This window comes from Oncorhynchus clarkii, chromosome 1 (genome assembly GCF_045791955.1).
Source record: "Oncorhynchus clarkii lewisi isolate Uvic-CL-2024 chromosome 1, UVic_Ocla_1.0, whole genome shotgun sequence".
In the NCBI taxonomy this organism is placed as follows: domain Eukaryota; kingdom Metazoa; phylum Chordata; class Actinopteri; order Salmoniformes; family Salmonidae; genus Oncorhynchus; species Oncorhynchus clarkii.
The window spans coordinates 22868273-22895058 of NC_092147.1; the positions used below are offsets into that span (position 1 = coordinate 22868273).

Sequence of the window (26786 nt, forward strand, 5' to 3'; positions counted from 1 at the left end):
TCCCACAGTTGATTTCTTCAAACCAAGCTGCTTAGCTATTGCAGATTCAGTCTTCCCAGCCTGGTGCAGGTCTACAATTTTGTTTCTGGTGTCCTTTGACAGCTCTTTGGTCTTGGCCATAGTGGAGTTTGGAGTGTGACTGTTTGAGGTTGTGGACAGGTGTCTTTTATACTGATAACAAGTTCAAACAGGTGCCATTAATACAGGTAACGAGTGGAGGACAGAGGAGCCTCTTAAAGAAGAAGTTACAGGTCTGTGAGAGCCAGAAATCTTGCTTGTTTGTAGGTGACCAAATACTTATTTTCCACCATAATTTGCAAATAAATTCATTAAAAATGTGATTTTCTGGGAAAAAAAATTATGTCATAGTTGAAGTGGACCTATGAAGAAAATTACAGGCCTCTCTCATCTTTTTAAGTGGGAGAAATTGCACAATTGGTGGCTGACTAAATACGTTTTTGCCCCACTGTAAGTGTTTCACCTGTTGTATTTGGCGCATGTGACAAATACAATTTTAAATTTGATTTTAATCAATGCTGTTTCCATGTCACTTTAACAAAAAAATGCAATGTGACGACATTGAATCAACGTTTTTTACCCAACTTTAAACTTAAATCCAATGACATGGTTTATATTTTTGTTGATTTGAAGTTGAAGTCACGTTAGTTGACAACTCTACAAAACTAGATGTTGAATGGATGTTTGTGCCCAGTGGGTTTGTCCAGACAAGTAGTCAATGTGAAGCACGTCCTGTAGTGTATTTAAAAATCAGTTAAAAAGAGGATTGCATTGAAACATATTTTATTAACATGATAAGGACACAGGATAAAGGAGACCAAAAATTTGACAATACATACATGTATGGAAAAAAAAGATTTATTCATAAAGCACTGTAACAAATGCCCTGTAAAAAAAATGTGGGGACTAACAGATCCTACAATAAATAAATAAAACCTTCTACAGTACTATTTAAATTAGTTAACATCTTCTGATGGCTGGAGTGTTAGCAAGATATTCTGCTGTTCTACATACAATGACACATCCTCCAGGAAACCAATGGTAAGTCAGACTCATGAGCTATATGGTTACCACAGTGACCACGTGGTCTATAGCACAAAGCTTTACTGTGTCACAATGTGGAGGAACACATTCAAATAAACAGGTCTGCTGGACAAGCTTCTGCAGGATGATTTTTGTTAATATAGTACGCTGAACATTTTTTTTCAGCAAAAAAATAACAATGAATTAATAATCTTGTCAACCATCCACCTCCAGTCCCGTGTCTCCCCTGTCCCACCCTCTGAGGCATCTGTATCCAAAGACTGTGGTTTTAACCTTTGCTCTGCTCTGCCCTGCCTGCCTACCCACATTTTGACGGGGAAACCACACATCTCCAACAACCATGGTCCATACCTCATTAAACCTTTACCGTACAAATCTCATCATCACACTTAAAAATGTAGAAATCCTTTTTTTGATAGTTGCTGACAGTAGTGACAACGTACAGTAGACACATGCAAGCAGAAACAGACACACTAAAACAATGAAATCATCTTTACAGCTGTGACCCTATTCTAAGACATATACACACCCACAATAGCCCATTCTAACCCAAAATTCTGAGGTTATTAGCCAGCCTTGTCACAGGTAAAAAGAAGTCACTGTGACAGTGTTCTTATTGGGGGCCTTGGTTAAAACCTGTCCTGTTTTAAAACTCTTCGACATAACAGTAGTTAATAGCAACAATACCCATGTGCATCTGATGATACCCACAAGATCATTGTGATCTAAGAACAAATGAAATCCTTGCTCGTAATGTATGTAGTCTGGATTGAGCTCAAGCAGGCAACTATTATGTTCACAAGTTTGTATTACATCAGCATTAAAAGAAACATGTTATATTTGTAAGATTTACAACCAGCTATATTATATTCCTGTGATACTGTAGGTCCACTGAGGTAAGACATGGTACAGTCGGAAGGCTACTGGTGATTTAATGACAAATCTACAGACAAGCAAAAGGGTCTCTGTAATTTGTATACTCGGAATAGTTGTAAAAATAACTATAATTATAATAATTATGTCCCATGCATGGTCTATTTGTGAACCAGAAATCTCACGGGAAACTAAGACGTCCTTGGATATACAAAAAAGTTAATTGACAGCATTAAAAAAAAGCTCCACTGCATCTACCTCATGAAAGTAGAAATTCATATCTACAAAGATTTAAAAAAATAACGGCCAAAGCAGGGATTTACAACATGGTGCACAGGGTGCAGTGAGCCAGTCTGATCTGCCGTAGATGGGGAGGGGTGCTATCATATAAGAATTATAACACTTACGCTCCAACCACTGTTACACGTCCATTTCCCTGTCTACCCTCAGTTTTCAGCTTCTCAGGGGTCAGATGAGTTCAAGTGTGTCTGTAGTCAGGGAACTGAATAGCCTTGGCTTTATCAGAGGCACTAGTATAATCAAATTGATATTTCGCTATCCTTTACAGATACATTAAACCTTTCCCCAAAAAAAGCTGAAAACAAAAGCATACAGAAAAACAAACACCCAGACTACAACACATAATGTCTGCGTTCAACAGCCTGTAAGCTGCTGAAATAGAAGCCATGGCAACAAACAGACACGATGCCCTTCTGGGAAGCAGTTGACTCACTAACTGGGTAATGGCAGAACTACTGTGAAACAGTGAGTCAGTGAATCTGAACAACAATTCTAGCTTTGGCCTACCAGGAATTAGCACCAAGCCAGGCCACACATCACAATTGACTGAAAGCACAGATTGCAACTATATGAACACAGGGATGCCAAACCTTCAGTGAAATAATAGTTTGAACGAGAGGACATTTTTCTGTAAACAGAAGTTACATAATCCTCATAAATACAACACTTGTGAGCCGTGGTTCGGTACAAAGACATTCAAAATCAACAAAATCTTGAAGACTGAAACAACGTTTGCAGTGAAAACCTGTCTGAAGGTATCCCAACAGCTACAGTATGTGCAGGGTAGAGGGGGACCGTGCTGGGCACAGCAGTCTAGCAGCATGGCTCTCCTGCACTAGAACACTAGGAGATCAGAAGGAATGATTAGACCTAAAAAACATTGATGGGGGCTGAGTGAGGGTGTAAACTGGGAGCAGGTGCCTCCAGGGGTGAGGGGGTAGATAAGTGGTCACTGGGGTTGTATGTCGAGGGGCTTCGCCGCTTTAGCTCCTCTTCAGGATTCCTGTGGTACCACCCCAATCAGCTTCTGGCAAAGCGCCGTGGAAGAGACTGGAGAGAGAAACACACCGTAAGTCACAATCACTGTATAATCAGAAACAGACTACAATCATGCAGATAGGTCCAGAGAGAGCATTGAAGCAATTCATAACAGAAACTTACAGATAAACTGAAGGAGCCATTTGGGCTTGTTTTGCCACCAAACGCCAATGTAGTAGACTGGCACTCCAGTGGCAATGATGCCAAAGCCAATGGCACACTCCACAGGTGTTTTCCAGATGGACACCACGATGAGGAACATACAAGCCAGGACAAAGCTGATAGGCAGCAGGATATTCACCTGGGGGAAACATTTAAATGTGACACTGAATAAATAAACCAGGACAGACAAACACACTGACACTACCGTTAACAAAACACACAGAGAATGACTGGATTCAAACTAAACCCATCTTGAGGGAATTAAAATAGGAAAATATTGTGAAATTGTATGACAGTAATTCACAAAGCATCTTCATCTACTAAATAGAATATTTAAAATAGAATATTTTAAAAGTAGAAGATAATACATAGCAAATGGGCCTCTCTCATCAGTCTTACTGAGGTAAACTCTGAGGAGGGTTAGATGTGAAATGCTGAGTGGAGAGGGAAGGAGAGTGTTTGTGCACTTTCGTCAAACTCTGATCAGAACACTGACTCACATCCAGCTGAATCTGGACCATCGGACCAATAACTGACATTTTCAGAGGCTGCCAAATGCAGTCTGATGTTGATCCACACTAACTAAATGAGTACCAGCAAGCGGGTATACGAGAGCGAAATATTCAAAGGCAGAGAGTTGAATGGTCAATGTTGAAGAACCCCTCCAGCCCCTCCTTTATTGTGGCATCTGTCCCAAACCCAGTCCCAACACAAACACACAGGACAGATTTATCTGTGATAGATAGAGATCTGAACTGTGCAGCGCTGGCCTCTTTCACTTCACTGCCTCTCTCGGCCACTCCCCTCATTAACACATCGCCATGTCAACCAGACAGATGGGTTCAGGCCATTATAGGTCCATTTTGGGGGCAGGCAGAGGACCCACAGTCACACAAAGGGTCTCTGTGTGTCCAACAGTCCTAAGGCGACTGTCTCAGTGCACATGCTGCTCTACCTTCTATAGCCAGCAGCTCATGCCAATGGCAGGTCACACTGCGGTCTACGCCGCCAAGTAACCAGTTCAAGCTCCTTCTTTTCTTTCTTCTTCTTCTATCGTCCTCCCCCTCTCTCTCTCTGGGCTCTATTGGGCGACGATGACATGGACATCGATTAAGGCAGCCCCCTGCACTGCTCTGATTCGGAGGGGCTGGGTTAAATGCGGAAGACACATTTTGGTTGAATGAATTCAGATTTGCAACTGACTAGGCATCCCCCTTCCCTTGCAATAGTAAATCTTACTGTTGGCAGTAGCTCTGTAGGTTTTGATGAATAAACAAGTTGTGGGTGTGTCGACGCTTGGCCCCTCACTGGCCAATCGAAGCGTGCTCCATGGCTAAATATGTGGTTGCTTCAAGTAGTGCATTTACAAATATTATTCTGCTATAGCATAGTCCGTTAAATAGCCTGCCCAATATCTGCTAAATATGTTGAACATTTTTGCAGTCTACATTTTTCTAATTGAATTGCTTCAATTTGGAAATACATAGTTAAACATAGGCTAGAGCAGTGGTTCCCAAACGTATTATAGTCCCGTACCCCTACAAACATTCAACCTCCAGCTGCGTACCCCTCTAGCACCAGGGTCAGCGCACTCTCAAATGTTGTTTTTGCCATCATTGTAAGCCTGCCACACACACACTATACGATACATTTATTAAACATAAGAATGAGTGTGAGTTTGTGTCACAACCCAGCTTGTGGGAAGTGACAAAGAGCTCTTATAGGACCAGGGAACAAATAATGTAATAATAATCAATAGTTTTGCTCTTTATTTAACCACCTTACATATAAAACCTTATTCGTTCATCAAACATTGTGAATAACTCACCACAAGTTAACGAAAAGGGTGTGCTTGAAAGGATGCACATAACTCTGCAATGTTGGGTTGTATTGGTGAGAGTCTCAGTCTTTTCCACACACAGTCTGTGCCTGTATTTAGTTTTCATGCTATTGAAGGCCGATAATCCACTCTCACATAGCTACGTGGTTGCGAAGGGCATCAGTGTCTTAACAGCACGATTTGCCAAGGCAGGATACTCGGAGCGCAGCCCAATCCAGAAATCTGGCAGAGGCTCTCTTGTTCAGATATGGGTAAGTGGACTGGAGGCAGGGCATGAAAGGGATAACGAATCCAGTTGTTTGTGTCATCCGTTTCAGGAAGTACCTGCGTAATTGTGCACCCAACTCACACAGGTGCTTCGCTGTATCACATTTGACATTGTCCGTAAGCTTGAGTTCATTTCCACACAAAAAAATCATACAATGATGGAAAGACCTGTGTGTTGTCCTTGTTAATGCAGACAGAGAAGAGCTCCAACTTCTTAAATCATAGCCTAAATTTTGTCCCGCACATTGAATATAGTTGCGGAGAGTCCCTGTCATCCTAGACTCAGATCATTCAGGTGAGAAAAAATATCACCCAGACAGGTCAGTCGTGTGAGAAACCTGTCATCATGCAAGCGGTCAGACAAGTGAAAATGATGGTCAGTAAAGAAAACTTGAAGCTTGTCTCTCAATTCAAAAAAACGTGTCAATAATTTGCCCCTTGATAACCAACGCACTTCGGTATGTTGTAAAAGTGTTACATGGTCACTGCCTATATCATTGTATGCTTTAACAAATTTAGCCATTTTCACTGTAGTGTCCAAAACGTCTTTCAAGCTGTCAGGCATTCCCTTGGCAGCAAGAGCCTCTTGGTGGATGCTGCAGTGTACCCAAGTGTTGTTGGGAGCAACTGCTTGCACGCACATTACCACTCCACTATGTCTCCCTGTCATGGCTTTTGCGCCATCAGTACAGATACCAACACATCTCAAAGTCCATTTGATGTCACAAAGCTGTCCAGTACTTTAAAAATATCCTCTCCTGTTGTCCGGGTTTCCAGAAGAGAATGTCTTCTTAAATTGACCCCCCATAAATGTACGGACATATACCAGGAGCTGAGCCAGGCCCTTCACGTCTGTTGACTCATCCAGCTGTAATGCAGAGAACTCACTGGCTTGTATGCGAAGCAGTAATTGTTTCAAAACATCTGCCATGTCACTGATGCATTGTGAAACAGTGTTGTTTGTACAGTTGTCATTGTCTGTACAGTTTTTTGTGCCTTTCCCCCCAGCATTGTCCCAGCCATATCCGTGGCAGCAGGAAGAATAAAGTCCTACACAATAGCATGGGGCTTGCCTGTCCTAGCCACTCGTTAGCTCACCATATAAGAAGCTTCTAGACCCTTTTTATTATTGGTATCTGTTGCTTTTATATGTCTTACTACTCGAAAGTCGTCTTAATTCTGGCTTATTTTTCAAATTGGCATATTTCAAAATGTCTGCACAAGAGTGAAGGATTCATCGAGTTGTGAGATAGTATTTTTGCACATATAATACACTGTGGCTGAGGAAAGGCACTACTCCCAATATAAGTGAACCCCAAATCAATGTAGTTCATCATATTTGCGCCTCTTCGATGGTACAACGTCCCTGTCTGTTGTTCGGTGCTTTCCCGGGTAAGGGGGCAGTAGCTCTTCGGCTGCATCAGATTCACAACTGTCAGTGTCAATGGTAGCTGGGTTATCAACAAATGTAGAATTACTGATGCTAGCATTGGATGTGCTTGTGGAAGCAGAACAATTGTGTCGTCGACAGGTGCAGTAGAGCTGGTATGTGTCGCTATGGACGCGGGCCTTACTTTTTTGAACCATTAATCTACTTTCGAGCAAACGGAAGGAGCAGCAGCTACGTTTTGCTACATTCGGACCGTTACTGGAATTCCCGCGAGAGAGTAACGGTTAATGTGATTGGATGTTAATTATTTGACTAGGTTACCTGTATTTGACATTGGGTTGTTATTTGGCTGAACACTAGATGGTTTCATTTTATTTTGGATAGTGAAACGAGGCTATTAAGGCGAGAAAAAAACCTCACCCAAATGTATAGCCCCGTTGGAAAATATAAATGTGATTTTTTTTAAATTTGGCGTACCCCCGAAGGCATTGTGTGTATATAGGGACTAGACCTACTTAAATTGCAGACATGGACAGGCAAAACGTAGTCAATAATCAGATTAAATTCACTAGTCTATTGATAAGATATGAATAATTATATTCAAATGAAAAAACGGTTTTAAATAAGCTATGTCTAAAAAAGGTTAGAGGCACCATAATTGCTCGCCGTGGGATACAGGGGCAACTTAGAGATAAGGTAAGGCAATTTCAAAGAAGCTGGATAAAGATTCAGCACGAAGTTACCATATTTGCACTTCTCCAGAAATAGCAGACGAAATTGCATTGTATTCGAGCCAAGTACATACTCACCAAAAACCCATGGACGGTGAATCTTTCTAATAAATTAGTTTAAATAAAATTTAAAAAATGTAAACCAACAACAATATTTTGAAATAGGATCGGGTCAGATGCATGATATCACAAATCGCTTATCTCGTTCCATGGCACTGTGCACACAAAGGTGTAAATGTCTTTGCGCGTATCATTCGCACATCTATACAAAATACTAGGCTCCTGTCAATTGTACCGTTGCCTATGTTCAAGGCAGATAAAAAAAATCGAATTGCAATTGATATGGCATTATAGGAAGATTGAATAGTTTGAAGGAGCGGGGGTGTCTTTGGTAATCGAACGAGTGGCTTTTGAAAATGAGGTTGGATAGCCTACTCGAACAAGAAAAATGAAGTACGCAGGTATGTGAATTATGAATAATGAAAACACAAGAAAAAAATTATAATAAATATATATTTCAAAGCACTCTCAGTAGACCATTTAAAAGCCCTTTATTCATAGGCTACCTGGTTAATGGCCAGCATTAAAAGACACACCTATGCGATGCTGCTAAACCAGCCTTGATTAAGGGGAGGGTAGGCATTCTTGTTTTTTAATCATATTAAACAAAATGACAGGAAACCAACAGTTTTTTATGTTTCTAAATACAAGATTCACCGGCACAAAATGCACATCTCTCTTCCATGGGCACTGTGTGTCATGTCTGGCCTCTGTTCCGCTCTCACCATCCATGCCATTATCAACTGAGTTACCGTTAAGACCTGCATTTTGTGGGTCTTAAAACTTCCAATTAGTGCTGCATGAAATTGTCACTTTTACACGTGTTTTTAAGGACATATTTCAAATATTGCCACCCCTCCCACCTCAGCGCAAGTGAGCCGATGTTAGACAAGTAAACTGCTGAACCTGGCATTAGGAGTGGAAAATTCCAGTGTGACAGTTTCGACATTACTAAATTAAAAATGAACGTGCATCAGCCGCAAACAAAGAGCTCTCTCTCTGGTGCCTGATCAGTTGAAAACAGGTTCGAGACATTACACATATTCTCACCTTAATTGGTCGTTCCAGCTCAGGTTTCTTGTAGCGCAGCCACATCATGCCGATTATCGCCATGGCAATACAGAGCCAGTTGAAGAAACTGAAGAAGTTGATGACAGAGAAGATGTCGTTGGAGAAGGCGTACAGCAGCGTCATGAGGCACTGTGAGGGAAGTATGAGAGAGAGATGTGAACGTAGCACACAGCAGTGACTATTGTAGACAGGCATGAAAAATTGCTAATAATAACCACAATACTGAGCCTCAATCCTCAGGCTCAATGTTTGACTACAAGTTCCAATATTATATTTTACTTTGCATATTGAATGATGAGAGCAGTTTTGTGGGGCAGTTTTGAGAAGCACCTGGTCAGAGAGAGGTTACGTACTGTGAAGATAAGTGACGGCAGAGGGGTCAGCAGGTCGGGGTGGATCATGGACAGCAGACTGGGGAGGTGGCCTTCTCTTGAGCCCACAAAGAACAACCTGACAAAGAGAACAGGGGTTATAGTATTTATACATACACACAAACCAAAAGAGCATACTTGTATATAGCTTTGGATTTTGTGTGTGAATTAATAAGTGTAAGTCAGAGGACTATGGTGGGAGGAGCTATAGGAGGACGGGCTCATCGTAATGTCTGGAATAGAGTCAAACATGGCTTTATATGTTTTATACCGTTCCATTAATTCCATTCCAGACATTACACTGAGCCCATCCTCCTATAGCTCCTCCCACCAGACTCCACTGGTGTAAGTGTGTGTGTGTTTGTGAGATACCTGGATGATGTAAAGAGAGAGCCATTAACAGAGCCGAAACAGGACAGTCCCACAAACACAGGGATGATCCAAGCCATGGGGCCCAGGTGGTAGTTTCCAAAGTCCTGAAGGACAGAAACACAAACAATATCAGCAAACAAAGTCTACCTACCTGTCACTGGGCTGTGTGTACTAAGACATACAGTGATGTACGTAACCTGATATTGAGTGTGTACCAGTGGAGAGACAGTTCTGTACTGTATGTACAGGCTAATCTCAACACCATAAGTCTGTGGTGAGACTAGTACAGGCTGGTTCAGTATGGGGGAGAAGTTGATGACAGAGAACTTACCACCGCCACAGCCTCGGAGCTCAGCATCTCTTCTGGACTCAGAGTGGTGAAGTAGGCCAGGTTAGTCAGTACGTACACCACAGTGACGATGGGCAAGGAGATGATGATAGCACGAGGCAGGTTCCTATGGGTGTGGGGGGGGGGGGGGGCAGTGAGTTATAGTTTAACACGCCACCTCTGACATAATACTTCCTTTGTTTACCTACGTCGGAAGAAAATCTGAAGGTAATTATAACTTTGAAACGGACTGACACAGGAATCGTGTTAACATAAAACATGCATGTACCAGTAATTATTTTCAAAATGCATAGGTAGTCATTCTTGACCTATAGTATGTTACAAGGAACATGGGCTGCGGTCCAAACTCTTAAAAGACACACCCTATCCCCTCAGCCCACAAATTCAGTTGACACTTCTGTGGACGTATCATGACGTCTGACGAGTTTACACTTGCAGGGCAAGGGGCGAGGGAGGAAGGAATTATTTTTAAGTAAACCACACAATCATCCTGCACTGATTGTGTTTTCAGCCACTGGTAGCTTGTGGGTGCTTTATATGCGCTACAGTCAATTATGAGTGCATGTCTACTTATATTAAATATATAATTATTAATATACGCCTACTGTATGATAGCTAGCAAATTAATTAGCTAACTAACATTAGCCTGCCTAGCTGGAACTTCTGAAGAAGGAACATTTTTTATTTCTACAATTTCCAAAAACATATGTACTTTTTACAGAGTAGCAAAATGTCTAACTTATTTGCATTCATTTTTACTTACACTTGCATGTTGACTTCTCCATTGTTATTTTTACGTTTTCACAGACTTTTCTTAGCAGAAGTACAATCGTCGTGGTTTGAATTATGGGGAGTTTCAGGCCCCGGAGTGAAGATAATTGTACACTCGCAAAGCCGACTAAAAACGAGGGCTGGGTCTTACGTTGCAAACATCCCTTGCTTGGCTGACCAGCCAAGATGGCAACGGGGATTCCCCCAAGGGCATAAGGCGAGGGTAAGTGGACGAGGGTGTGTCTTTTAAGTGTTTGGACCGTAGCCATGGACTAGTTTGGACACTCACTTGTAAGGTTCAATCATTTCTTCTGTAACAAAGTTCAAGTAATTCCTGCAAGATAAAGAAGACATGGTTTAGATACACAGAGAGACAATCAGAACAGAACACTTTGTGTAAATCTATTGTAATCATAGCTTTCATATACCATAGATGAACAAAACATAACACACAGTGGTAAAAAGACCAGACGGGAGAGGAAAGAGTGAGACTGTAACCAAGTTTCCATCCACAGTTTTTATGCAAGTAAAGTCATCATATTTAAAGAAAATATGACAGCTGTGATGGAAACAGGAAGTTTTGGTACAATTTGGTACAATGGCGGTGGAAATGCCTTTATGCGCAAATATTGATGTAAACACCACCATATCGAAGTCAACTTGAAACCACACTGGTGTGTGTTCCTCCCACTACGACTTGGGAAACCATGCAATTTAAAATAGGATGCGGATTAAACAAGTTATGACCTTTACAGGGTGGTGAAAGTGCAAGATATGAGCTTGATGCTCTTTTCTAATAACATATCAAGGGTCTTATTCTGGTGACATGATGATCAATGCTTGACTGCCATTTTGATAAATAAAAACATTCTCGCTCAAATCCATCATCAGGCTACAGGGGCGGCAGGTAGCCTAGTGGTTAGAGCATTGGGCCAGTACACGAAAGGTTGCTAGATTGAATCCCCGAGCTGACATGGTAAAAATCTGTCGTTCTGCACCTGAACAAGGCAGTTAACCTGCTGTTCCTAGGCCATCATTGTAAATAATAATTTGTTCTTAACTGACTTGCCTAGTTAAATAAAAATAAATTCATCATGTAGACTGGAGCTGTGTGCCAAGACCAGAGTAGGTGCATTTTCTATTTAAAACTATCGGTAGAGTTGAAAATACAAATGGAAACACATTGAACATTAGATTCAAGTTTGGTGGAAACATACCACTTGTGGGAAATTTGCACATTTCATTTATGCAGATTTGAGAATATTTGCATGCAAATGTTGCCAATTGGATGGAGGCCTAGCTAGTGAGGAGAAAGGGGGAGAGGGACGGAGAAAGAGGGAGTGAACACCAGGCATGGGGAGGATTAGTCTGAACAGACTTTTCAATTCACTTAGTAGAGTTCTTAATTAGTCAGTCCTCCTAAGAGGGGGTTTACAATGGGATTAGAATGGAGGACAAAATGCTGGCCTAGTGTTCAATAGTTCTGGATGTCAGTCAAGTTCTAGTTCTCTGTACTTACCAGCCCCCATACGCAAACAGACCACTGTACAGGGCCAGACCAATGTTCCCAAAGTCGTAGTTTGAATTCTTGAAAGAATTTTCTGGTAACAGGTTGACTGTGTCACCTGGAAGAAGGAGAGAAAGGGAGTTGGAAAGGTAAGTCCAAAGTTGACTGACTCATTGAACACAAAGTGGACAGAATCAGTATCCCTATGAATTGTGTCAGAGCAGGGTTCTGGAATGATACAACACTAGATAACAAATGCACCATGATCAACTTGAAACCATTGAAATAGCGCAGGGCTAGACAAATGTACCCAGACAAAATATCACTAATATAATTTAGAGCTTGTTCAAAAGGCTGTGAGCATCCGTGGTTTAAACTTTAATCTAGAGGTTGACCGATCAGCATGGCCGATTAGTTAGGGCCGATTTCAAGTTTTCATAACAATCGTAATCTGCATTTTTGGATGCCGATTATGGCCGATTACATTGCATTCCACGAGGAGACACATGAGTGCAGCAAGGAGCCAAAGTAAGTTGCTAGCTAGCATTAAACGTATATAAAAAACAATCAATCTTAACATAATCACTAGTTAACTACACATGGTTGATGATATTACTAGTTTAACTAGCTTGTCCTGCGTTGCATATAATCAATGTGGTGCCTGTTAATTTATCATCGAATCACAGCCTACTTCGCCAAACGGGTGATGATTTAACAAGAGCATTCGCGAAAAAAAGCACAATCGTTACACCAATATGTACCTAAACATAAACATCAATGCCTTTCTTAAAATCAATACACAAGTATATATTTTTAAACCTGCATATTTAGTTAAAAGAAATTCATGTTAGCAGGCAATATTAACTAGGGAAATTGTGTCACTTCTCTTGCGTTCAGTGCAAGCAGAGTCAGGGTATATGCAGCAGTTTGGGCCGCCTGGCTTGTTGCGAACTGCGTGAAGACCATTTCTTCCTAACAAAGACCGTTATTAATTTGCCAGAATTTTACATAATTATGACATACCATTGAAGGTTGTGCAATGTAACACCAATATTTAGACTTAGGGTTGCCGCCCGTTCAATAAAATACGGAACGGTTCCTTATTTCACTGAAAGAATAAACGTTTTGTTTTCAAAATGATCGTTTCCGGATTTGACGATATCAGGAAACAGCAGAGGGAACACCCCCCTATCCACATCGATGGAACAGTAGTGGAGAGGGTAGCAAGTTTTAAGTTCCTCGGCATACACATCACAGACAAACTGAATTGGTCCACTCACACAGACAGCATCGTGAAGAAGGCGCAGCAGCGCCTCTTCAACCTCAGGAGGCTGAAGAAATTCGGTTTGTCACCAAAAGCACTCACAAACTTCTACATATGCACAATCGAGAGCATCCTGGCGGGCTGTATCACCGCCTGGTACAGCAACTGCTCCTCCCACAACCGTAAGGCTCTCCAGAGGGTAGTGAGGTCTGCACAACGCATCACCGGGGGCAAACTACCTGCCCTCCAGGACACCTACACCACCCGATGTTACAGGAAGGCCATAAATATCATCAAGGACATCAACCACCCGAGCCACTGCCTGTTCACCCCGCTATCATCCAGAAGGCGAGGTCAGTACAGGTGCATCAAAGCTGGGACCGAGAGACTGAAAAACAGCTTCTATCTCAAGGCCATCAGACTGTTAAACAGCCACCACTAACATTGAGTGGCTGCTGCCAACACACTGACACTGACTCAACTCCAGCCACTTTAATAATGGGAATTGATGGGAAATGATGTAAATATATCACTAGCCACTTTAAACAATGCTACCTTATATAATATTACTTACCCTACATTATTCATCTCATATGCATACGTATATACTGTACTCTATATCATCGACTGCATCCTTATGTAATACATGTATCACTAGCCACTTTAACTATGCCACTTTGTTTACATACTCACCTCATGTATATACTGTATATACCATCTACTGTATCCTGCCTATGCTGCTCTGTACCATCACTCATTCATATATCCTTATGTACATATTCTTTATCCCCTTACACTGTGTATAAGACAGTAGTTTTGGAATTGTTAGTTAGATTACTTGTTGGTTATTACTGCATTGTCGGAACTAGAAGCACAAGCATTTCGCTACACTCGCATTAACATCTGCTAACCATGTGTATGTGACAAATAAAATTTGATTTGATTTGATTTAATGACCAAAGGCTCGTATTTCTGTGTTTTATTATATTATAATTAAGTCTATGATTTGATATTTGATAGAGCAGTCTGACTGAGCGATGGTAGGCAGCAGCAGGCTCGTAAGCATTAATTCAGACAGCACTTTCCTGCATTTGCCAGCAGCTCTTCGCAATGCTTGAAGCACATGACTTCAAGCCTATCAATTTCCGAGATTAGGCTGGCAATACTATAGTGCCTATAAGAACATCCAATAATCAAAGGTTAATGAAATATAAATGGTATAGAGAGAAATAGTCCTTTAATTCCTATAATAACTACAACCTAAAACTTCTTAACTGGGAATATTGAAGACTCATGTTAAAAGGAACCACCAGCTTTCATGTGTTCTCATGTTCTGAGCAAGGAACTTAAACGTTAGCTTTTTTACATGGCACATATTACACTTTTACTTTCTTCTCCAACACTGTGTTTTTGCATTATTTAAACCAAATTGAACAAGTTTCATTATTTATTTGATAATAAATGGATTTTTACGTATTATGTTAAGTTAAATAAAGTGTTCACTCGGTATTGTTGTAATTCTCATTATTACAAATATAAATATAAAAATCGTCTGATTAATCGGTATCGGCTTTTTTTGTCCTCCAATAATCGGTATCGGTCGACCTCTACTTTAATCCCCTACCATCAACAGTAATGGGGATTTCACTGATTCCACAACTCAGGGGCTACCTGTTTTAAAAAATTAAAAATAAAAACAAGGCAAATGTGAAGCGTATGCCTGAGGGAACACACCAGGGATGGACATTCCAACAGTACCAGCTGGCCCAAAGAGCCAGACATTCTCTGAACAAACAATTCCCAGAGTGTTGTTTCAGACAGGGGCCCATGATTAAACAGGACAAACACTGGGCCGTGAGAACCCCCATGTCCCTCTTCATGTAGGACCATGACCTTCCACCTTTATTGTCCCCCAACTCTAAGCCTAAAGCCTGCATGACGTTCCAACATGGTAAGGGTCTTCCCAAAGTTCTGCAACATCAGCTAGTCCACTGAAACTCTTATGACACAAATATATTGGTTGCGCGCCCTCCACTTCTTACCAGAATGAGTCAAGGTGCCAAAAAAGAATGTAATCATAATTGAAAAGGAAAATGCTCAACGCTCGCTCAGCATTAAGAATTAATTGTTTTATTTAAGCAAGGTTAAAATAAACTCTTCGGCCTTCAATGGCCTTCAGCAGAATAATCAGAACAAGGGAATGGACAAGTTCATAAAGGGCATGGGGAAGACAATTAGGAAGAAAACGCTATTCAGCTGGTGGTGCAAATGAAAGAGAGTGTGGTAGACTATACAGGTTGGTCCTCAGGGTGAGGGGTACTGTGGTCAATGTCTCCATCTGTTTTGTGGACGTGTACATTCAGGAAGTCAAGACCTCCCTCGTCATGTTCCATAGTGAAATGCAGGTGTCCCGAGTTGCAGGTTAGCGAAGTTTGGTACAATCCTTATGCCCATGGCGTTCATCTCTCCACTGCAGGAAGTAGGCATCGTCAAGGATGGCACCAAACTTCACAATTGAGTTCGTTGTCCGTAGCTTATGCCTGCCTGCCCATACCCCCACCATGGGGCACTGTGTTCACAACGTTGACATCAGCAAACCACTCGCCACACGACGCTATACATGCCAACTGCCTGGTACAGTTGAAACCGCGATTCATACGTGAAGAGCACGGTTCTCCAGGGTGCCAGCGGCCATCGAAGATGAGCATTTTCCCACTGCATTTTCCCATTTTCCCAAGTCGTTTATGATGCAGAACTGCAGTCAGGTCAGGTCCCTGGTTTCTGACAGTTTGTGTAGAAATTCTTTGGTTGTGCAAACCCACAGTCTCGGACGATCCCAAAGGTGAAGAAGCTGGATGTGGTCTTGAGCTGGTGTGGTTACGCGTGGTCTGCGGTTGTGAATCCGTTTGGACGTACTGCCAAATGGTTTTTCACTATTTACACCCACCTTTATCACTAGAAAAGGTACATCTACAAACCCCACTCAGATAAGGCTAACCTTGGAATCCTTTTTGTTTTCTTTGTCAAGAGAGATACTGGCTTGGCCCACAGCACTAGGTTCTCCTAGTTTGGAGCCAGCTGTATTATTTGGTCAAGATAAAACAGTGGCCTAGTAGTTTAAAACTTCTTAATACAATATCAGTGGATAGATAACAGCAACTTTTTATTGGTCACATACACATAAACTCAGCAAAAAAAAGAAACGTCACTTCACTGTCAACTGCGTTTATTTTCAGCAAACTTGACGTGTAAATATTTGTATGAACATAGCAAAATTCAAAAACTGAGACATAAACTGAACAAGTTCCACAGACATGTGGCTAACAGAAATGGAATAATATGTCCCTGAAAAAGGGAGGGTCAAAATCAAAAGTAACAGTCAGTATCTGGTGTGGCCACCAGCTGCATTAAGTACTGCAGTGCATCTCCTCCTCAAGGACTGCACCAGATTTGCCAGTTTTTGGTGTGAGATGTTACCCCACTCTTCCACTAAGGCACCTGCAAGTTCCCAGACATTTCTGGGGGGGAGGCCCTAGCCCTCACACTCCGATTCAACAGGTCCCAGACGTGCTCAATGGGATTGAGATCCAGGATCTTCGCTGGCCATGGCAGAGCACTGACATTCCTGTCTTGCAGGAAATTACGCATAGAACGAACAGTATGGCTGGTGGCATTGTCATGCTGGAGGGTCATGTCAGGATGAGCCTGCAGGAAGGGTACCAGGAAGGGAGGAGGATGTCTTCCTTGTAATGCTCCGCATTGAGATTGCCTGCAATGAAAACAAGCTCAGTCCGATGATGCTGTGACACACCGCCTCGGTGTAACGCTCATTCCTTCGACGATAAACGCGAATCCGACCATCACCCCTGGTGAGACAAAACCGCGACTCGTCAGTGAAGAGCACTTTTTACCAGTCCTGTCTGGTCCGGGAACCTGACTAGACACCAGCGCATACACACAGGAGACTTGTTTTCGAGTTGCTGTGCGTTTTGTTGCCAACCTGTTTTGCTACCTGACAAATTTACGGTTTTTACTTTTTAATTACCGTTTATATATACAGTGCCTTGCGAAAGTATTCGGCCCCCTTGAACTTTGCGACCTTTTGCCACATTTCAGGCTTCAAACATAAAGATATAAAACTGTATTTTTTTGTGAAGAATCAACAACAAGTGGGACACAATCATGAAGTGGAACGACATTTATTGGATATTTCAAACTTTTTTAACAAATCAAAAACTGAAAAATTGGGTGTGCAAAATTATTCAGCCCCCTTAAGTTAATAGTTTGTAGCGCCACCTTTTGCTGCGATTACAGCTGTAAGTCGCTTGGGGTAGCCTGCCTGCCAGCATAGTGGAGTCTGCCACTAGCACAGTCAGTGTAGTCAGCTCAGCTATCACCATTGAGACCGTGTCTATGCCTCGACCTAGGTTGGGCAAAACTAAACATGGCGGTGTTCGCCTTAGCAATCTCACTAGGATAAAGACCACCTCCATTCCTGTCATTATTGAAAGAGATCGTGATACCTCACATCTCAAAATAGGGCTACTTAATGTTAGTTCCCTTACTTCAAAGGCAATTATAGTCAATGAACTAATCACTGATCATAATCTTGATGTGATTGGCCTGATTGAAACATGGCTTAAGCCTGATGAATTTACTGTGTTAAATGAGGCCTCACCTCCTGGCTACACTAGTGACCATATCCCCCGTGCATCCCGCAAAGGCGGAGGTGTTGCTAACATTTACGATAGCAAATTTCAATTTACAAAAAAAAAAATGACGTTTTCGTCTTTTGAGCTTCTAGTCATGAAATCTATGCAGCCTACTCAATCACTTTTTATAGCTACTGTTTACAGGCCTCCTGGGCCATATACAGCGTTCCTCAATGAGTTCCCTGAATTCCTATCAGACCTTGTAGTCATAGCAGATAATATTCTAATCTTTGGTGACTTTAATATTCACATGGAAAAGTCCACAGACCCACTCCAAAAGGCTTTCGGAGCCATCATCGACTCAGTGGGTTTTGTCCAACATGTCTCTGGACCCACTCACTGTCACAGTCATACTCTGGACCTAGTTTTGTCCCATGGAATAAATGTTGTGGATCTTAATGTTTTTCCTCATAATCCTGGACTATCGGACCACCATTTTATTACGTTTGCAATTGCAACAAATAATCTGCTCAGACCCCAACCAAGGAACATCAAAAGTCGTGCTATAAATTCACAGACAACACAAAGATTCCTTGATGTCCTTCCAGATTCCCTCTGTCTACCCAAGGACGCCAGAGGACAAAAATCAGTTAACCACCTAACTGAGGAACTAAATTTAACCTTGCGCAATACCCTAGATGCAGTTGCACCACGAAAAATTAAAAACATTTCTCATAAGAAACTAGCTCCCTGGTACACAGAAAATACCCGAGCTCTGAAGCAAGCTTCCAGAAAATTGGAACGGAAATGGCGCCACACCAAACTGGAAGTCTTCCGACTAGCTTGGAAAGACAGTACTGTGCAGTACCGAAGAGCCCTTACTGCTGCTCGATCATCCTATTTTTCTAACTTAATTGAGGAAAATAAGAACAATCCGAAATTCCTTTTTGATACTGTCGCAAAGCTAACTAAAAAGCAGCATTCCCCAAGAGAGGATGACTTTCACTTTAGCAGTGATAAATTCATGAACTTCTTTGAGGAAAAGATTATGATTATTAGAAAGCAAATTACGGACTCCTCTTTAAATCTGCGTATTCCTTCAAAGCTCAGTTGTCCTGAGTCTGCACAACTCTGCCAGGACCTAGGATCAAGAGAGACGCTCAAGTGTTTTAGTACTATATCTCTTGACACAATGATGAAAATAATCATGGCCTCTAAATCTTCAAGCTGCATACTGGACCCTATTCCAACTAAACTACTGAAAGAGCTGCTTCCTGTGCTTGGCCCTCCTATGTTGAACATAATAAACTATCCACCGGATGTGTACCAAACTCACTAAAAGTGGCAGTAATAAAACCCCTTGAAAAAGCCAAACCTTGACCCAGAAAATATAAAAAACTATCGGCCTATATTGAATCTTCCATTCCTCTCAAAAATTTTAGAAAAAGGCTGTTGCGCAGCAACTCACTGCCTTCCTGAAGACAAACAATGTATACGAAATGCTTCAGTCTGGTTTTAGACCCCATCATAGCACTGAGACGGCACTTGTGAAGGTGGTAAATTACATTTTAATGGCATCGGACCGAGGCTCTGCATCTGTCCTCGTGCTCCTAGACCTTAGTGCTGCTTTTGATACCATCGATCACCACATTCTTTTGGAGAGATTGGAAACCCAAATTGGTCTACACGGACAAGTTCTGGCCTGGTTTAGATCTTATCTGTCGGAGAGATATCAGTTTGTCTCTGTGAATGGTTTGTCCTCTGACAAATCAACTGTAAATTTCGGTGTTCCTCAAGGTTCCGTTTTAGGACAACTATTGTTTTCACTATATATTTTACCTCTTGGGGATGTTATTCGAAAACATAATGTTAACTTTCACTGCTATGCGGATGACACACAGCTGTACATTTCAATGAAACATGGTGAAGCCCCAAAATTGCCCTTGCTAGAAGCATGTGTTTCAGACATAAGGAAGTGGATGGCTGCAAACGTTCTACTTTTAAACTCGGACAAAACAGAGATGCTTGTTCTAGGTCCCAAGAAACAAAGAGATCTTCTGTTGAATCTGACAATTAATCTTAAAGGTTGTACAGTCGTCTCAAATAAAACCGTGAAGTAACTCGGCGTTACTCTGGACCCTGATCTCTCGTTTGAAGAACATATCAAGACCATTTCAAGGACAGCTTTTTTCCATCTACGTAACATTGCAAAAATCAGAAACTTTCTGTCCAAAAATGCTTTTGTCACTTCTAGGTTAGACCACTGCAATGCTCTACTTTCCGGCTACCCGGATAAAGCACTAAATAAACTTCAGTTAGTGCTAAATAAGGCTGCTAGAATCCTGACTAGAACCAAAAAAATGTATCATATTACTCCAGTGCTAGCCTCTCTACACTGGCTTCCTGTCAAAGCAAGGGCTAAATTTCAAGGTTTTACTGCTAACCTACAAAGCACTACATGGGCTTGCTCCTACCTATCTCTCTGATTTGGTCCTGCCGTACATACCTACACGTACGCTACGGTCACAAGACGCAGGCCTCCTAATTGTCCCTAGAATTTCTAAGCAAACAGCTGGAGGCAGGGCTTTCTCCTATAGAGCTCCATTTTTATGGAACAGTCTGCCTACCCATGTCAGAGACGCAAACTCGGTCTCAACCTTTAAGTCTTTACTGAAGACTCATCTCTTCAGTGGGTCATATGATTGAGTGTAGTCTGGCCCAGGAGTGGGAAGGTGAACGGAAAGGCTCTGGAGCAACAAACCGCCCTTGCTGTCTCTGCCTGGCCGGTTCCCCTCTTTCCACTGGGATTCTCTGCCTCTAACCCTATTACAGGGGCTGAGTCACTGGCTTACTGGGGCTCTCTCATGCCGTCCCTGGAGGGGGTGCGTCACCTGAGTGGGTTGATTCCCTGATGTGGTCATCCTGTCTGGGTTGCCCCCCCCCCCCCTCCCCCCTTGGGTTGTGCCGTGGCGGAGGTCTTTGTGGGCTATACTCAGCCTTGTCTCAGGATGGTAAGTTGGTGGTTGAAGATATCCCTCTAGTGGTGTGGGGGCTGTGCTTTGGCAAAGTGGGTGGGGTTATATCCTTCCTGTTTGGCCCTGTCCGGGGGTGTCCTCGGATGGGGCCACAGTGTCTCCTGACCCCTCCTGTCTCAGGCTCCAGTATTTATGCTGCAGTAGTTTATGTGTTGGGGGGCTAGGGTCAGTTTGTTATATCTGGAGTACTTCTCCTGTCCTATTCGGTGTCCTGTGTGAATCTAAGTGTGCGTTCTCTAATTCTCTCCTTCTCTCTTTCTTTCTCTCTCTCGGAGGACCTGAGCCCTAGGACCATGCCCCAGGACTACCTGACATGATGACTCCTTGCTGTCCCCAGTCCACCTGGCCGTGCTGCTGCTCCAGTTTCAACTGACCTGAGCCCTAGGACCATGCCCCAGGACTACCTGACATGATGACTCCTTGCTGTCCCCAGTCCACCTGACCGTGCTGCTGCTCCAGTTTCAACTGTTCTGCCTTATTATTATTCGACCATGCTGGTATTTATGAACATTTGAACATCTTGGCCATGTTCTGTTATAATCTCCACCCGGCACAGCCAGAAGAGGACTGGCCACCCCACATAGCCTGGTTCCTCTCTAGGTTTCTTCCTAGGTTTTGGCCTTTCTAGGGAGTTTTTCCTAGCCACCGTGCTTCTGCACCTGCATTGCTTGCTGTTTGGGGTTTTAGGCTGGGTTTCTGTACAGCACTGAGATATCAACTGATGTACGAAGGGCTATATAAATATATTTGATTTGATTTGATTTGGTTTGTGCCCATAGGCGATATTGTTGCCAGTGATGTCTGGTGAGGACCTGCCTTACAACAGGCCTACAAGCCCTCAGTCCAGCCTCTCTCAGCCTATTGCGGACAGTCTGAACACTGATGGAGGGATTGTGCGTTCCTGGTGTAACTCGGGCAGTTGTTGTTGTCATCCTGTACCTGTCCCACAGGTGTGATGTTCGGATGTACCGATCATGTGCAGGTGTTGCTACACGTGGTCTGACACTGCGAGGAAAATCAGCTGTCCGTCCTGTCTCCCTGTAGCGCTGTCTCAGGCGTCTCACAGTACGGACGTTGCAATTTATTGCCCTGGCCACATCTGCAGTCCTCATGCCTCCTTGCAGCATACCTAAGGCACGTTCACGCAGATGAGCAGGGACCCAGGCATCGTTCTTTTAGTGTTTTTCAGTCAGAAGAAAGGCCTCTTTTGTTTCCTAAGTTTTCATGACTGACCTTAATTGCCTACCGTCTCTGTAAGCTGTTAGTGTCTTAATGACCGTTCCACAGGAGCATGTTCATTAATTGTTTATGGTTAATTGAACAAGCATGGGAAACATTGTTTAAACCCTTTACAATGAAGATTTGTGAAGTTATTTGGATTTGTACGAATTATCTTTGAAAGACAGTGTCCTGAAAAAGGGAAGTTTCTTTTTTTACTGAATTTATTTAGCAGATGTTATTGCGGGTGTAGCGAAATGCTTGTGTTCCTAACTACAACAGTGCAGTAGTATCTAACAATTCACAACAGTACACACAAATCTAAAAGTCAAATAATGGAATTAAGAAATATATAAATATTAGGAGGAGCAATGTCGGAGTGGCATGACAGGTAGGTACGATTGGCAGTTACGTGATTAGCCAGAGGGAGACTATGTGGGAATTTGATTTTGATTTAATACCTAGTCAGTTGTACAACTGAATGCATTCAACTGAAATGTGTCTTCTGCACTTAACCCAACCCCTCTGAATCAGAGAGGTGCGGGGGTCTGCCTTAAATCGACATCCACGTCATCGGCGCCTGGTGAACAGTGGGTTGGTTATCTGCCTTGCTCAGGGACAGAACAACCTATTTTTACCTTGTCAACTCGGGGATTCGATCCTGCAATCTTTCGGTTACTGGCCCATCGCTCCTTTCCGCCAGGAAGTGGGCGTATGTGTGTTGTATTTGGAGAGGGTTAAAGTTGGTCACAGCAGCACAATGAGCAGCTGGGTCAGGTTGTAAATAAACCATTAAGAGATCCCGTTACAATACTGACTACCGTTCCTTCAACTGAGCCAGCAGAAAGAAATGTGATGGCAAAACTATTGCAGGGCTGCCTATTTCATAAGCAGCCAAGGGGAGATGTACTGAGACAGAGATGTACACATGAAAAACACACATTAAAGACACCCAGACAAGGAATGTCCCTACAGAGCCTCCCGACTGGCTCCAAAAGACAAACAAAAACACTTTTGATTGAAAAGGAACTGGACTATTGCAGTAGCCTAATCAGATTAGTTTTTAACAATCCTGTTGCCATTAACCTGCTTGAGCCTATTGCCAAATGAAGGAATGACCCAGAATCTTATACTTAATCCGTTTACCCTAGGTGACTGCCCAGTATAGACAACAGGTGGTTTAAAATGCACTGAAGTGAGCATGTCTCTCAGTCAGGAAAAGAGAAAAAGGACAAGAGGAGCATTCATTCGACCTCTGTCATTAGATGTATCTCTCCAACCCAGTGGCGTCCCACCCAGATAAGACAAGACCAGACCAGAGCAGTCCAGCTCTGGAAGATCCTCCTCCATACCACAGCTATGAGCTGGCAGCAGGAGGACCATGATAATTTGATACATGCTATTTCACAACACTGAGTTTGTCACGGGGCAATAGAACTATCATACGCACACATCCTGACAGACAAAGAAATACAGATATAGACAAACTTAAGTAATTTAGCAGATGCTCTGACACATAGGGACTTACAACAAGTTCATTCAAGTAAAGACAACCACTACCATGATCATTGCAAGTAAAGCCTTAATCAAAAATGTCCTCTATTAGAAAGATCAGTCCGTGTAAGAATGAACAAGAAACAATTAAGTGTTTACAGTTGCTGTTTTTTGTGAAAACTTTTTGGCAGAGTCAGACAGGACCATGCAGATGGAGGGGGGAGAGTGGGGCTGCTGTTGAAGACAGAAGATAGAGAGCCGGGAAACGATATTTAACTCTGAATGATTGATAGTATTAACTCTACCTAGCCATATTATAGTGTCTGACAAAAATAGCTAAAAGTCCACCACCAATGTTACGATTGATTCAATCTAGTCTGGTGCTTTAAGCAAGAGCTCCCCCACTGGACAAGGATGTCAGTTCAACATCTAGTTTTGATTTACATTCGGTTGAGATGTCGTTGATTAAACCAGTTTTTGCCCAGTGCTCTGGCCTGCAAAGAAATTCTCTCTCATACACTTCACCCTTAACTTCATGTGCATCCAAATATACAACCAGGAGAGGGGAAAGAGGGAACAACAGGACCAGCCATGGTTACACAGCAGGCCATGACTACACATATTCACCCAACAGAGGGTATCTGGCCCCTAAGGGCACAGGGTTACCTGGGAAAGGTTAGCAGTCTCAGAAACGGTTCCCTGAGCAGCATTGCAAATGTATGCACCTTAGACATTGCAGTCTTGGTACACTGAAGGAGGGGGGGGTATGCCTCTGGTAAATAGGGTGGCACCTCTCTGTAAGCTGTTTAGTTAAGCTTGAATCACTAATTTGCTCCCATGCACTAACCACACACTTCTGTAAAGGAATTCTCATTTGCTAAATTGCTACAGTAAAACATCAGGTTACAAAATCTCAGGCATCTCCAGGACAAAGGTTTTAAAGAGTGCAATTCCTTGCACTTCAACAGTACCTTTTATTCTAACATAATTACTTTTACATAATATTAAATCAGTCTGACTGGAAGACTTGTTTGTTTTCCTTCAAGGTGGCCCATAAGCCCAGTCTGGGCACTGAATCAGTCCACACTGATCTCTCAATCAGTACTGACTGGCCCTCAGCTCTCCTTCCTCCCACAGGACAATGGAGTAGTGTTTTACTGTTGGAACATGATAACGTTGTTTTTTATGCCTCTCATTTGGGCTGAACATCTTAATTGGACCAAAACACTAGTGGATTGAATGGTGATGTCTGTTGGACTTATATCACTTAAAGTTAATGATCATAATCTTTCCTTAGGACCCCAGTTGGGACCCTTGAGTTGGGAACAGGATGGGTATAATATTATTTGTTTGCCATTTCTTTTATCCATTCTGTTCTTACATTGTGCAACATGAGGTGTTTTTCCTGGTTCTGTGATAGCAGCAGCTTCCTGTGCTCTCAAAGACTGACTCATGTTTAAGCTGCTGAGATATGAAGCTGCCTTTGTGCGTCTAGAAATTACAAGGCGTATTTGATACTGCTCATAATTTTTTTTTTACATAGCAAGTAATAAAATAATCATAGCAAGTACTTGCTATGATTATTTTGCATGCATGTCAATTGTATGTCATTTTGTTTCGTTTTTTTGTGCACATGATTCTTCAAGATAGTGTTTTATAAGCTCATATGAAACTGAAATAAAATCAATCATGATAATGCTTGATCCTGCTAGTCAAGAGGAAGAAGACTTCTATTCGCCAGCGCACAGTTACCTATCAGATAGGATTAAATGCATAACAATAGAATGAATAGAACAGATGAATCATTGACTTGAATGGGGACTCATGTTCTTTACATTCTATTTCTATACATCCAATCCGATAGCTGAAATCCGGATAGATAACTTTAGAAAAACTGGGCGCTGGGCTAAGACAGTTAGTTACTTCACTCTCTTGGGGACACCCTCCATCTATGGGGAAATACCTTATTGGCAATGAAGGCCACGCCAACTTCCTGCACTCGATCACCTGACATATCGTTATTGGGCCTGACTTATAATATATAACAATATATGCCATTTAGCAGACACTTTTATCTGAAGCAGGAATTGGACCCACTACCCTTGCATTACAAGTGCCATGCTCTACCAACTGAGCTACAAATGACCACTTCCTTTCCCGTCGCATGGCACTTTATGGCTTGTCTGTTTAGTTTTCACTGTGTACCTCCTCCTGTAAAGTGCATTATGATGAGTGTGTTAGTGATTTTGTGTGGCTGTATCTTACCTTTGCCAATCTTCACAAAACCAATAATAATGATGAGGCCCAAGGCAAAGAGCTTGGCAGCTGCAAAGGCATCCTGGACCCGCGTGGCTGCCTTCACACTGTAGCAGTTTATAGCAGTCAATAGCACTGGGGAAAGACAGAGAAAGAGACAGTGTGTGAGAGTTATGCCTTTTTATTACTGTCTACATGAATGAGCTAAAAAAAATCTTTACAAATTCTCCCACCTTTTATAAGCTCAGTAAGCTCAATAAATCCTTCTGAAGGTACTAATTGTTCACGTAGCATCCACTCAGCACGCACAGCGGGACCCTGAGACTAGGGTTGGGAAATCCCAGCACCCAGCCCACATTATATATGTGATCGGGCGGCAGGTAGCCTAGCGTTTAAGAGTGTTGGGCCAGTAAACCGAAAGGTCACTGGTTCGAACCCCCAGTGCCGACTAGATGAAAAATATGTTGAGGTGCCCTTGAGCAAGGCACTTCACCCTAATTGCTCCTGTAAGTCGCTCTGTATAAGAGCATCTGCTAAATAACTAAAATGTAAATGATCAGTGCGCTGGACCGCTGTGAGGTGTGTCATGTGGCACAGAGGGTGGAATAGTTCAGAGACCCAGTAAACAGATTCTTGTTGGAATAAAATCAAGGGCCTCCCCCTGTCCCTCTGACTCCCCATTAAAAAAAGATTAACTAACGAA

At 42.4% G+C, this 26786-nt stretch overlaps 1 protein-coding gene across 1 annotated transcript in view; it reads right to left on the reverse strand.

Annotated features, from left to right (window-relative positions):
• Nucleotides 1-784: 784 nt before the first annotated feature.
• LOC139386869 (large neutral amino acids transporter small subunit 1-like) overlaps nt 785-26786 on the reverse strand; it is a 29420-nt gene continuing 3418 nt past the window's right edge. Inside the window, exons 2-10 of the mRNA XM_071132768.1 lie at nt 26093-26218; nt 12177-12282; nt 10947-10991; nt 9869-9992; nt 9538-9641; nt 9148-9244; nt 8774-8923; nt 3397-3574; nt 785-3285 (exon numbers count right to left, since the gene is read on the reverse strand). Coding sequence (XP_070988869.1) covers nt 3230-3285; nt 3397-3574; nt 8774-8923; nt 9148-9244; nt 9538-9641; nt 9869-9992; nt 10947-10991; nt 12177-12282; nt 26093-26218 — 986 coding nt within the window. The 3' untranslated portion in view covers nt 785-3229. The remainder of the gene's footprint in view (nt 3286-3396; nt 3575-8773; nt 8924-9147; nt 9245-9537; nt 9642-9868; nt 9993-10946; nt 10992-12176; nt 12283-26092; nt 26219-26786) is intronic.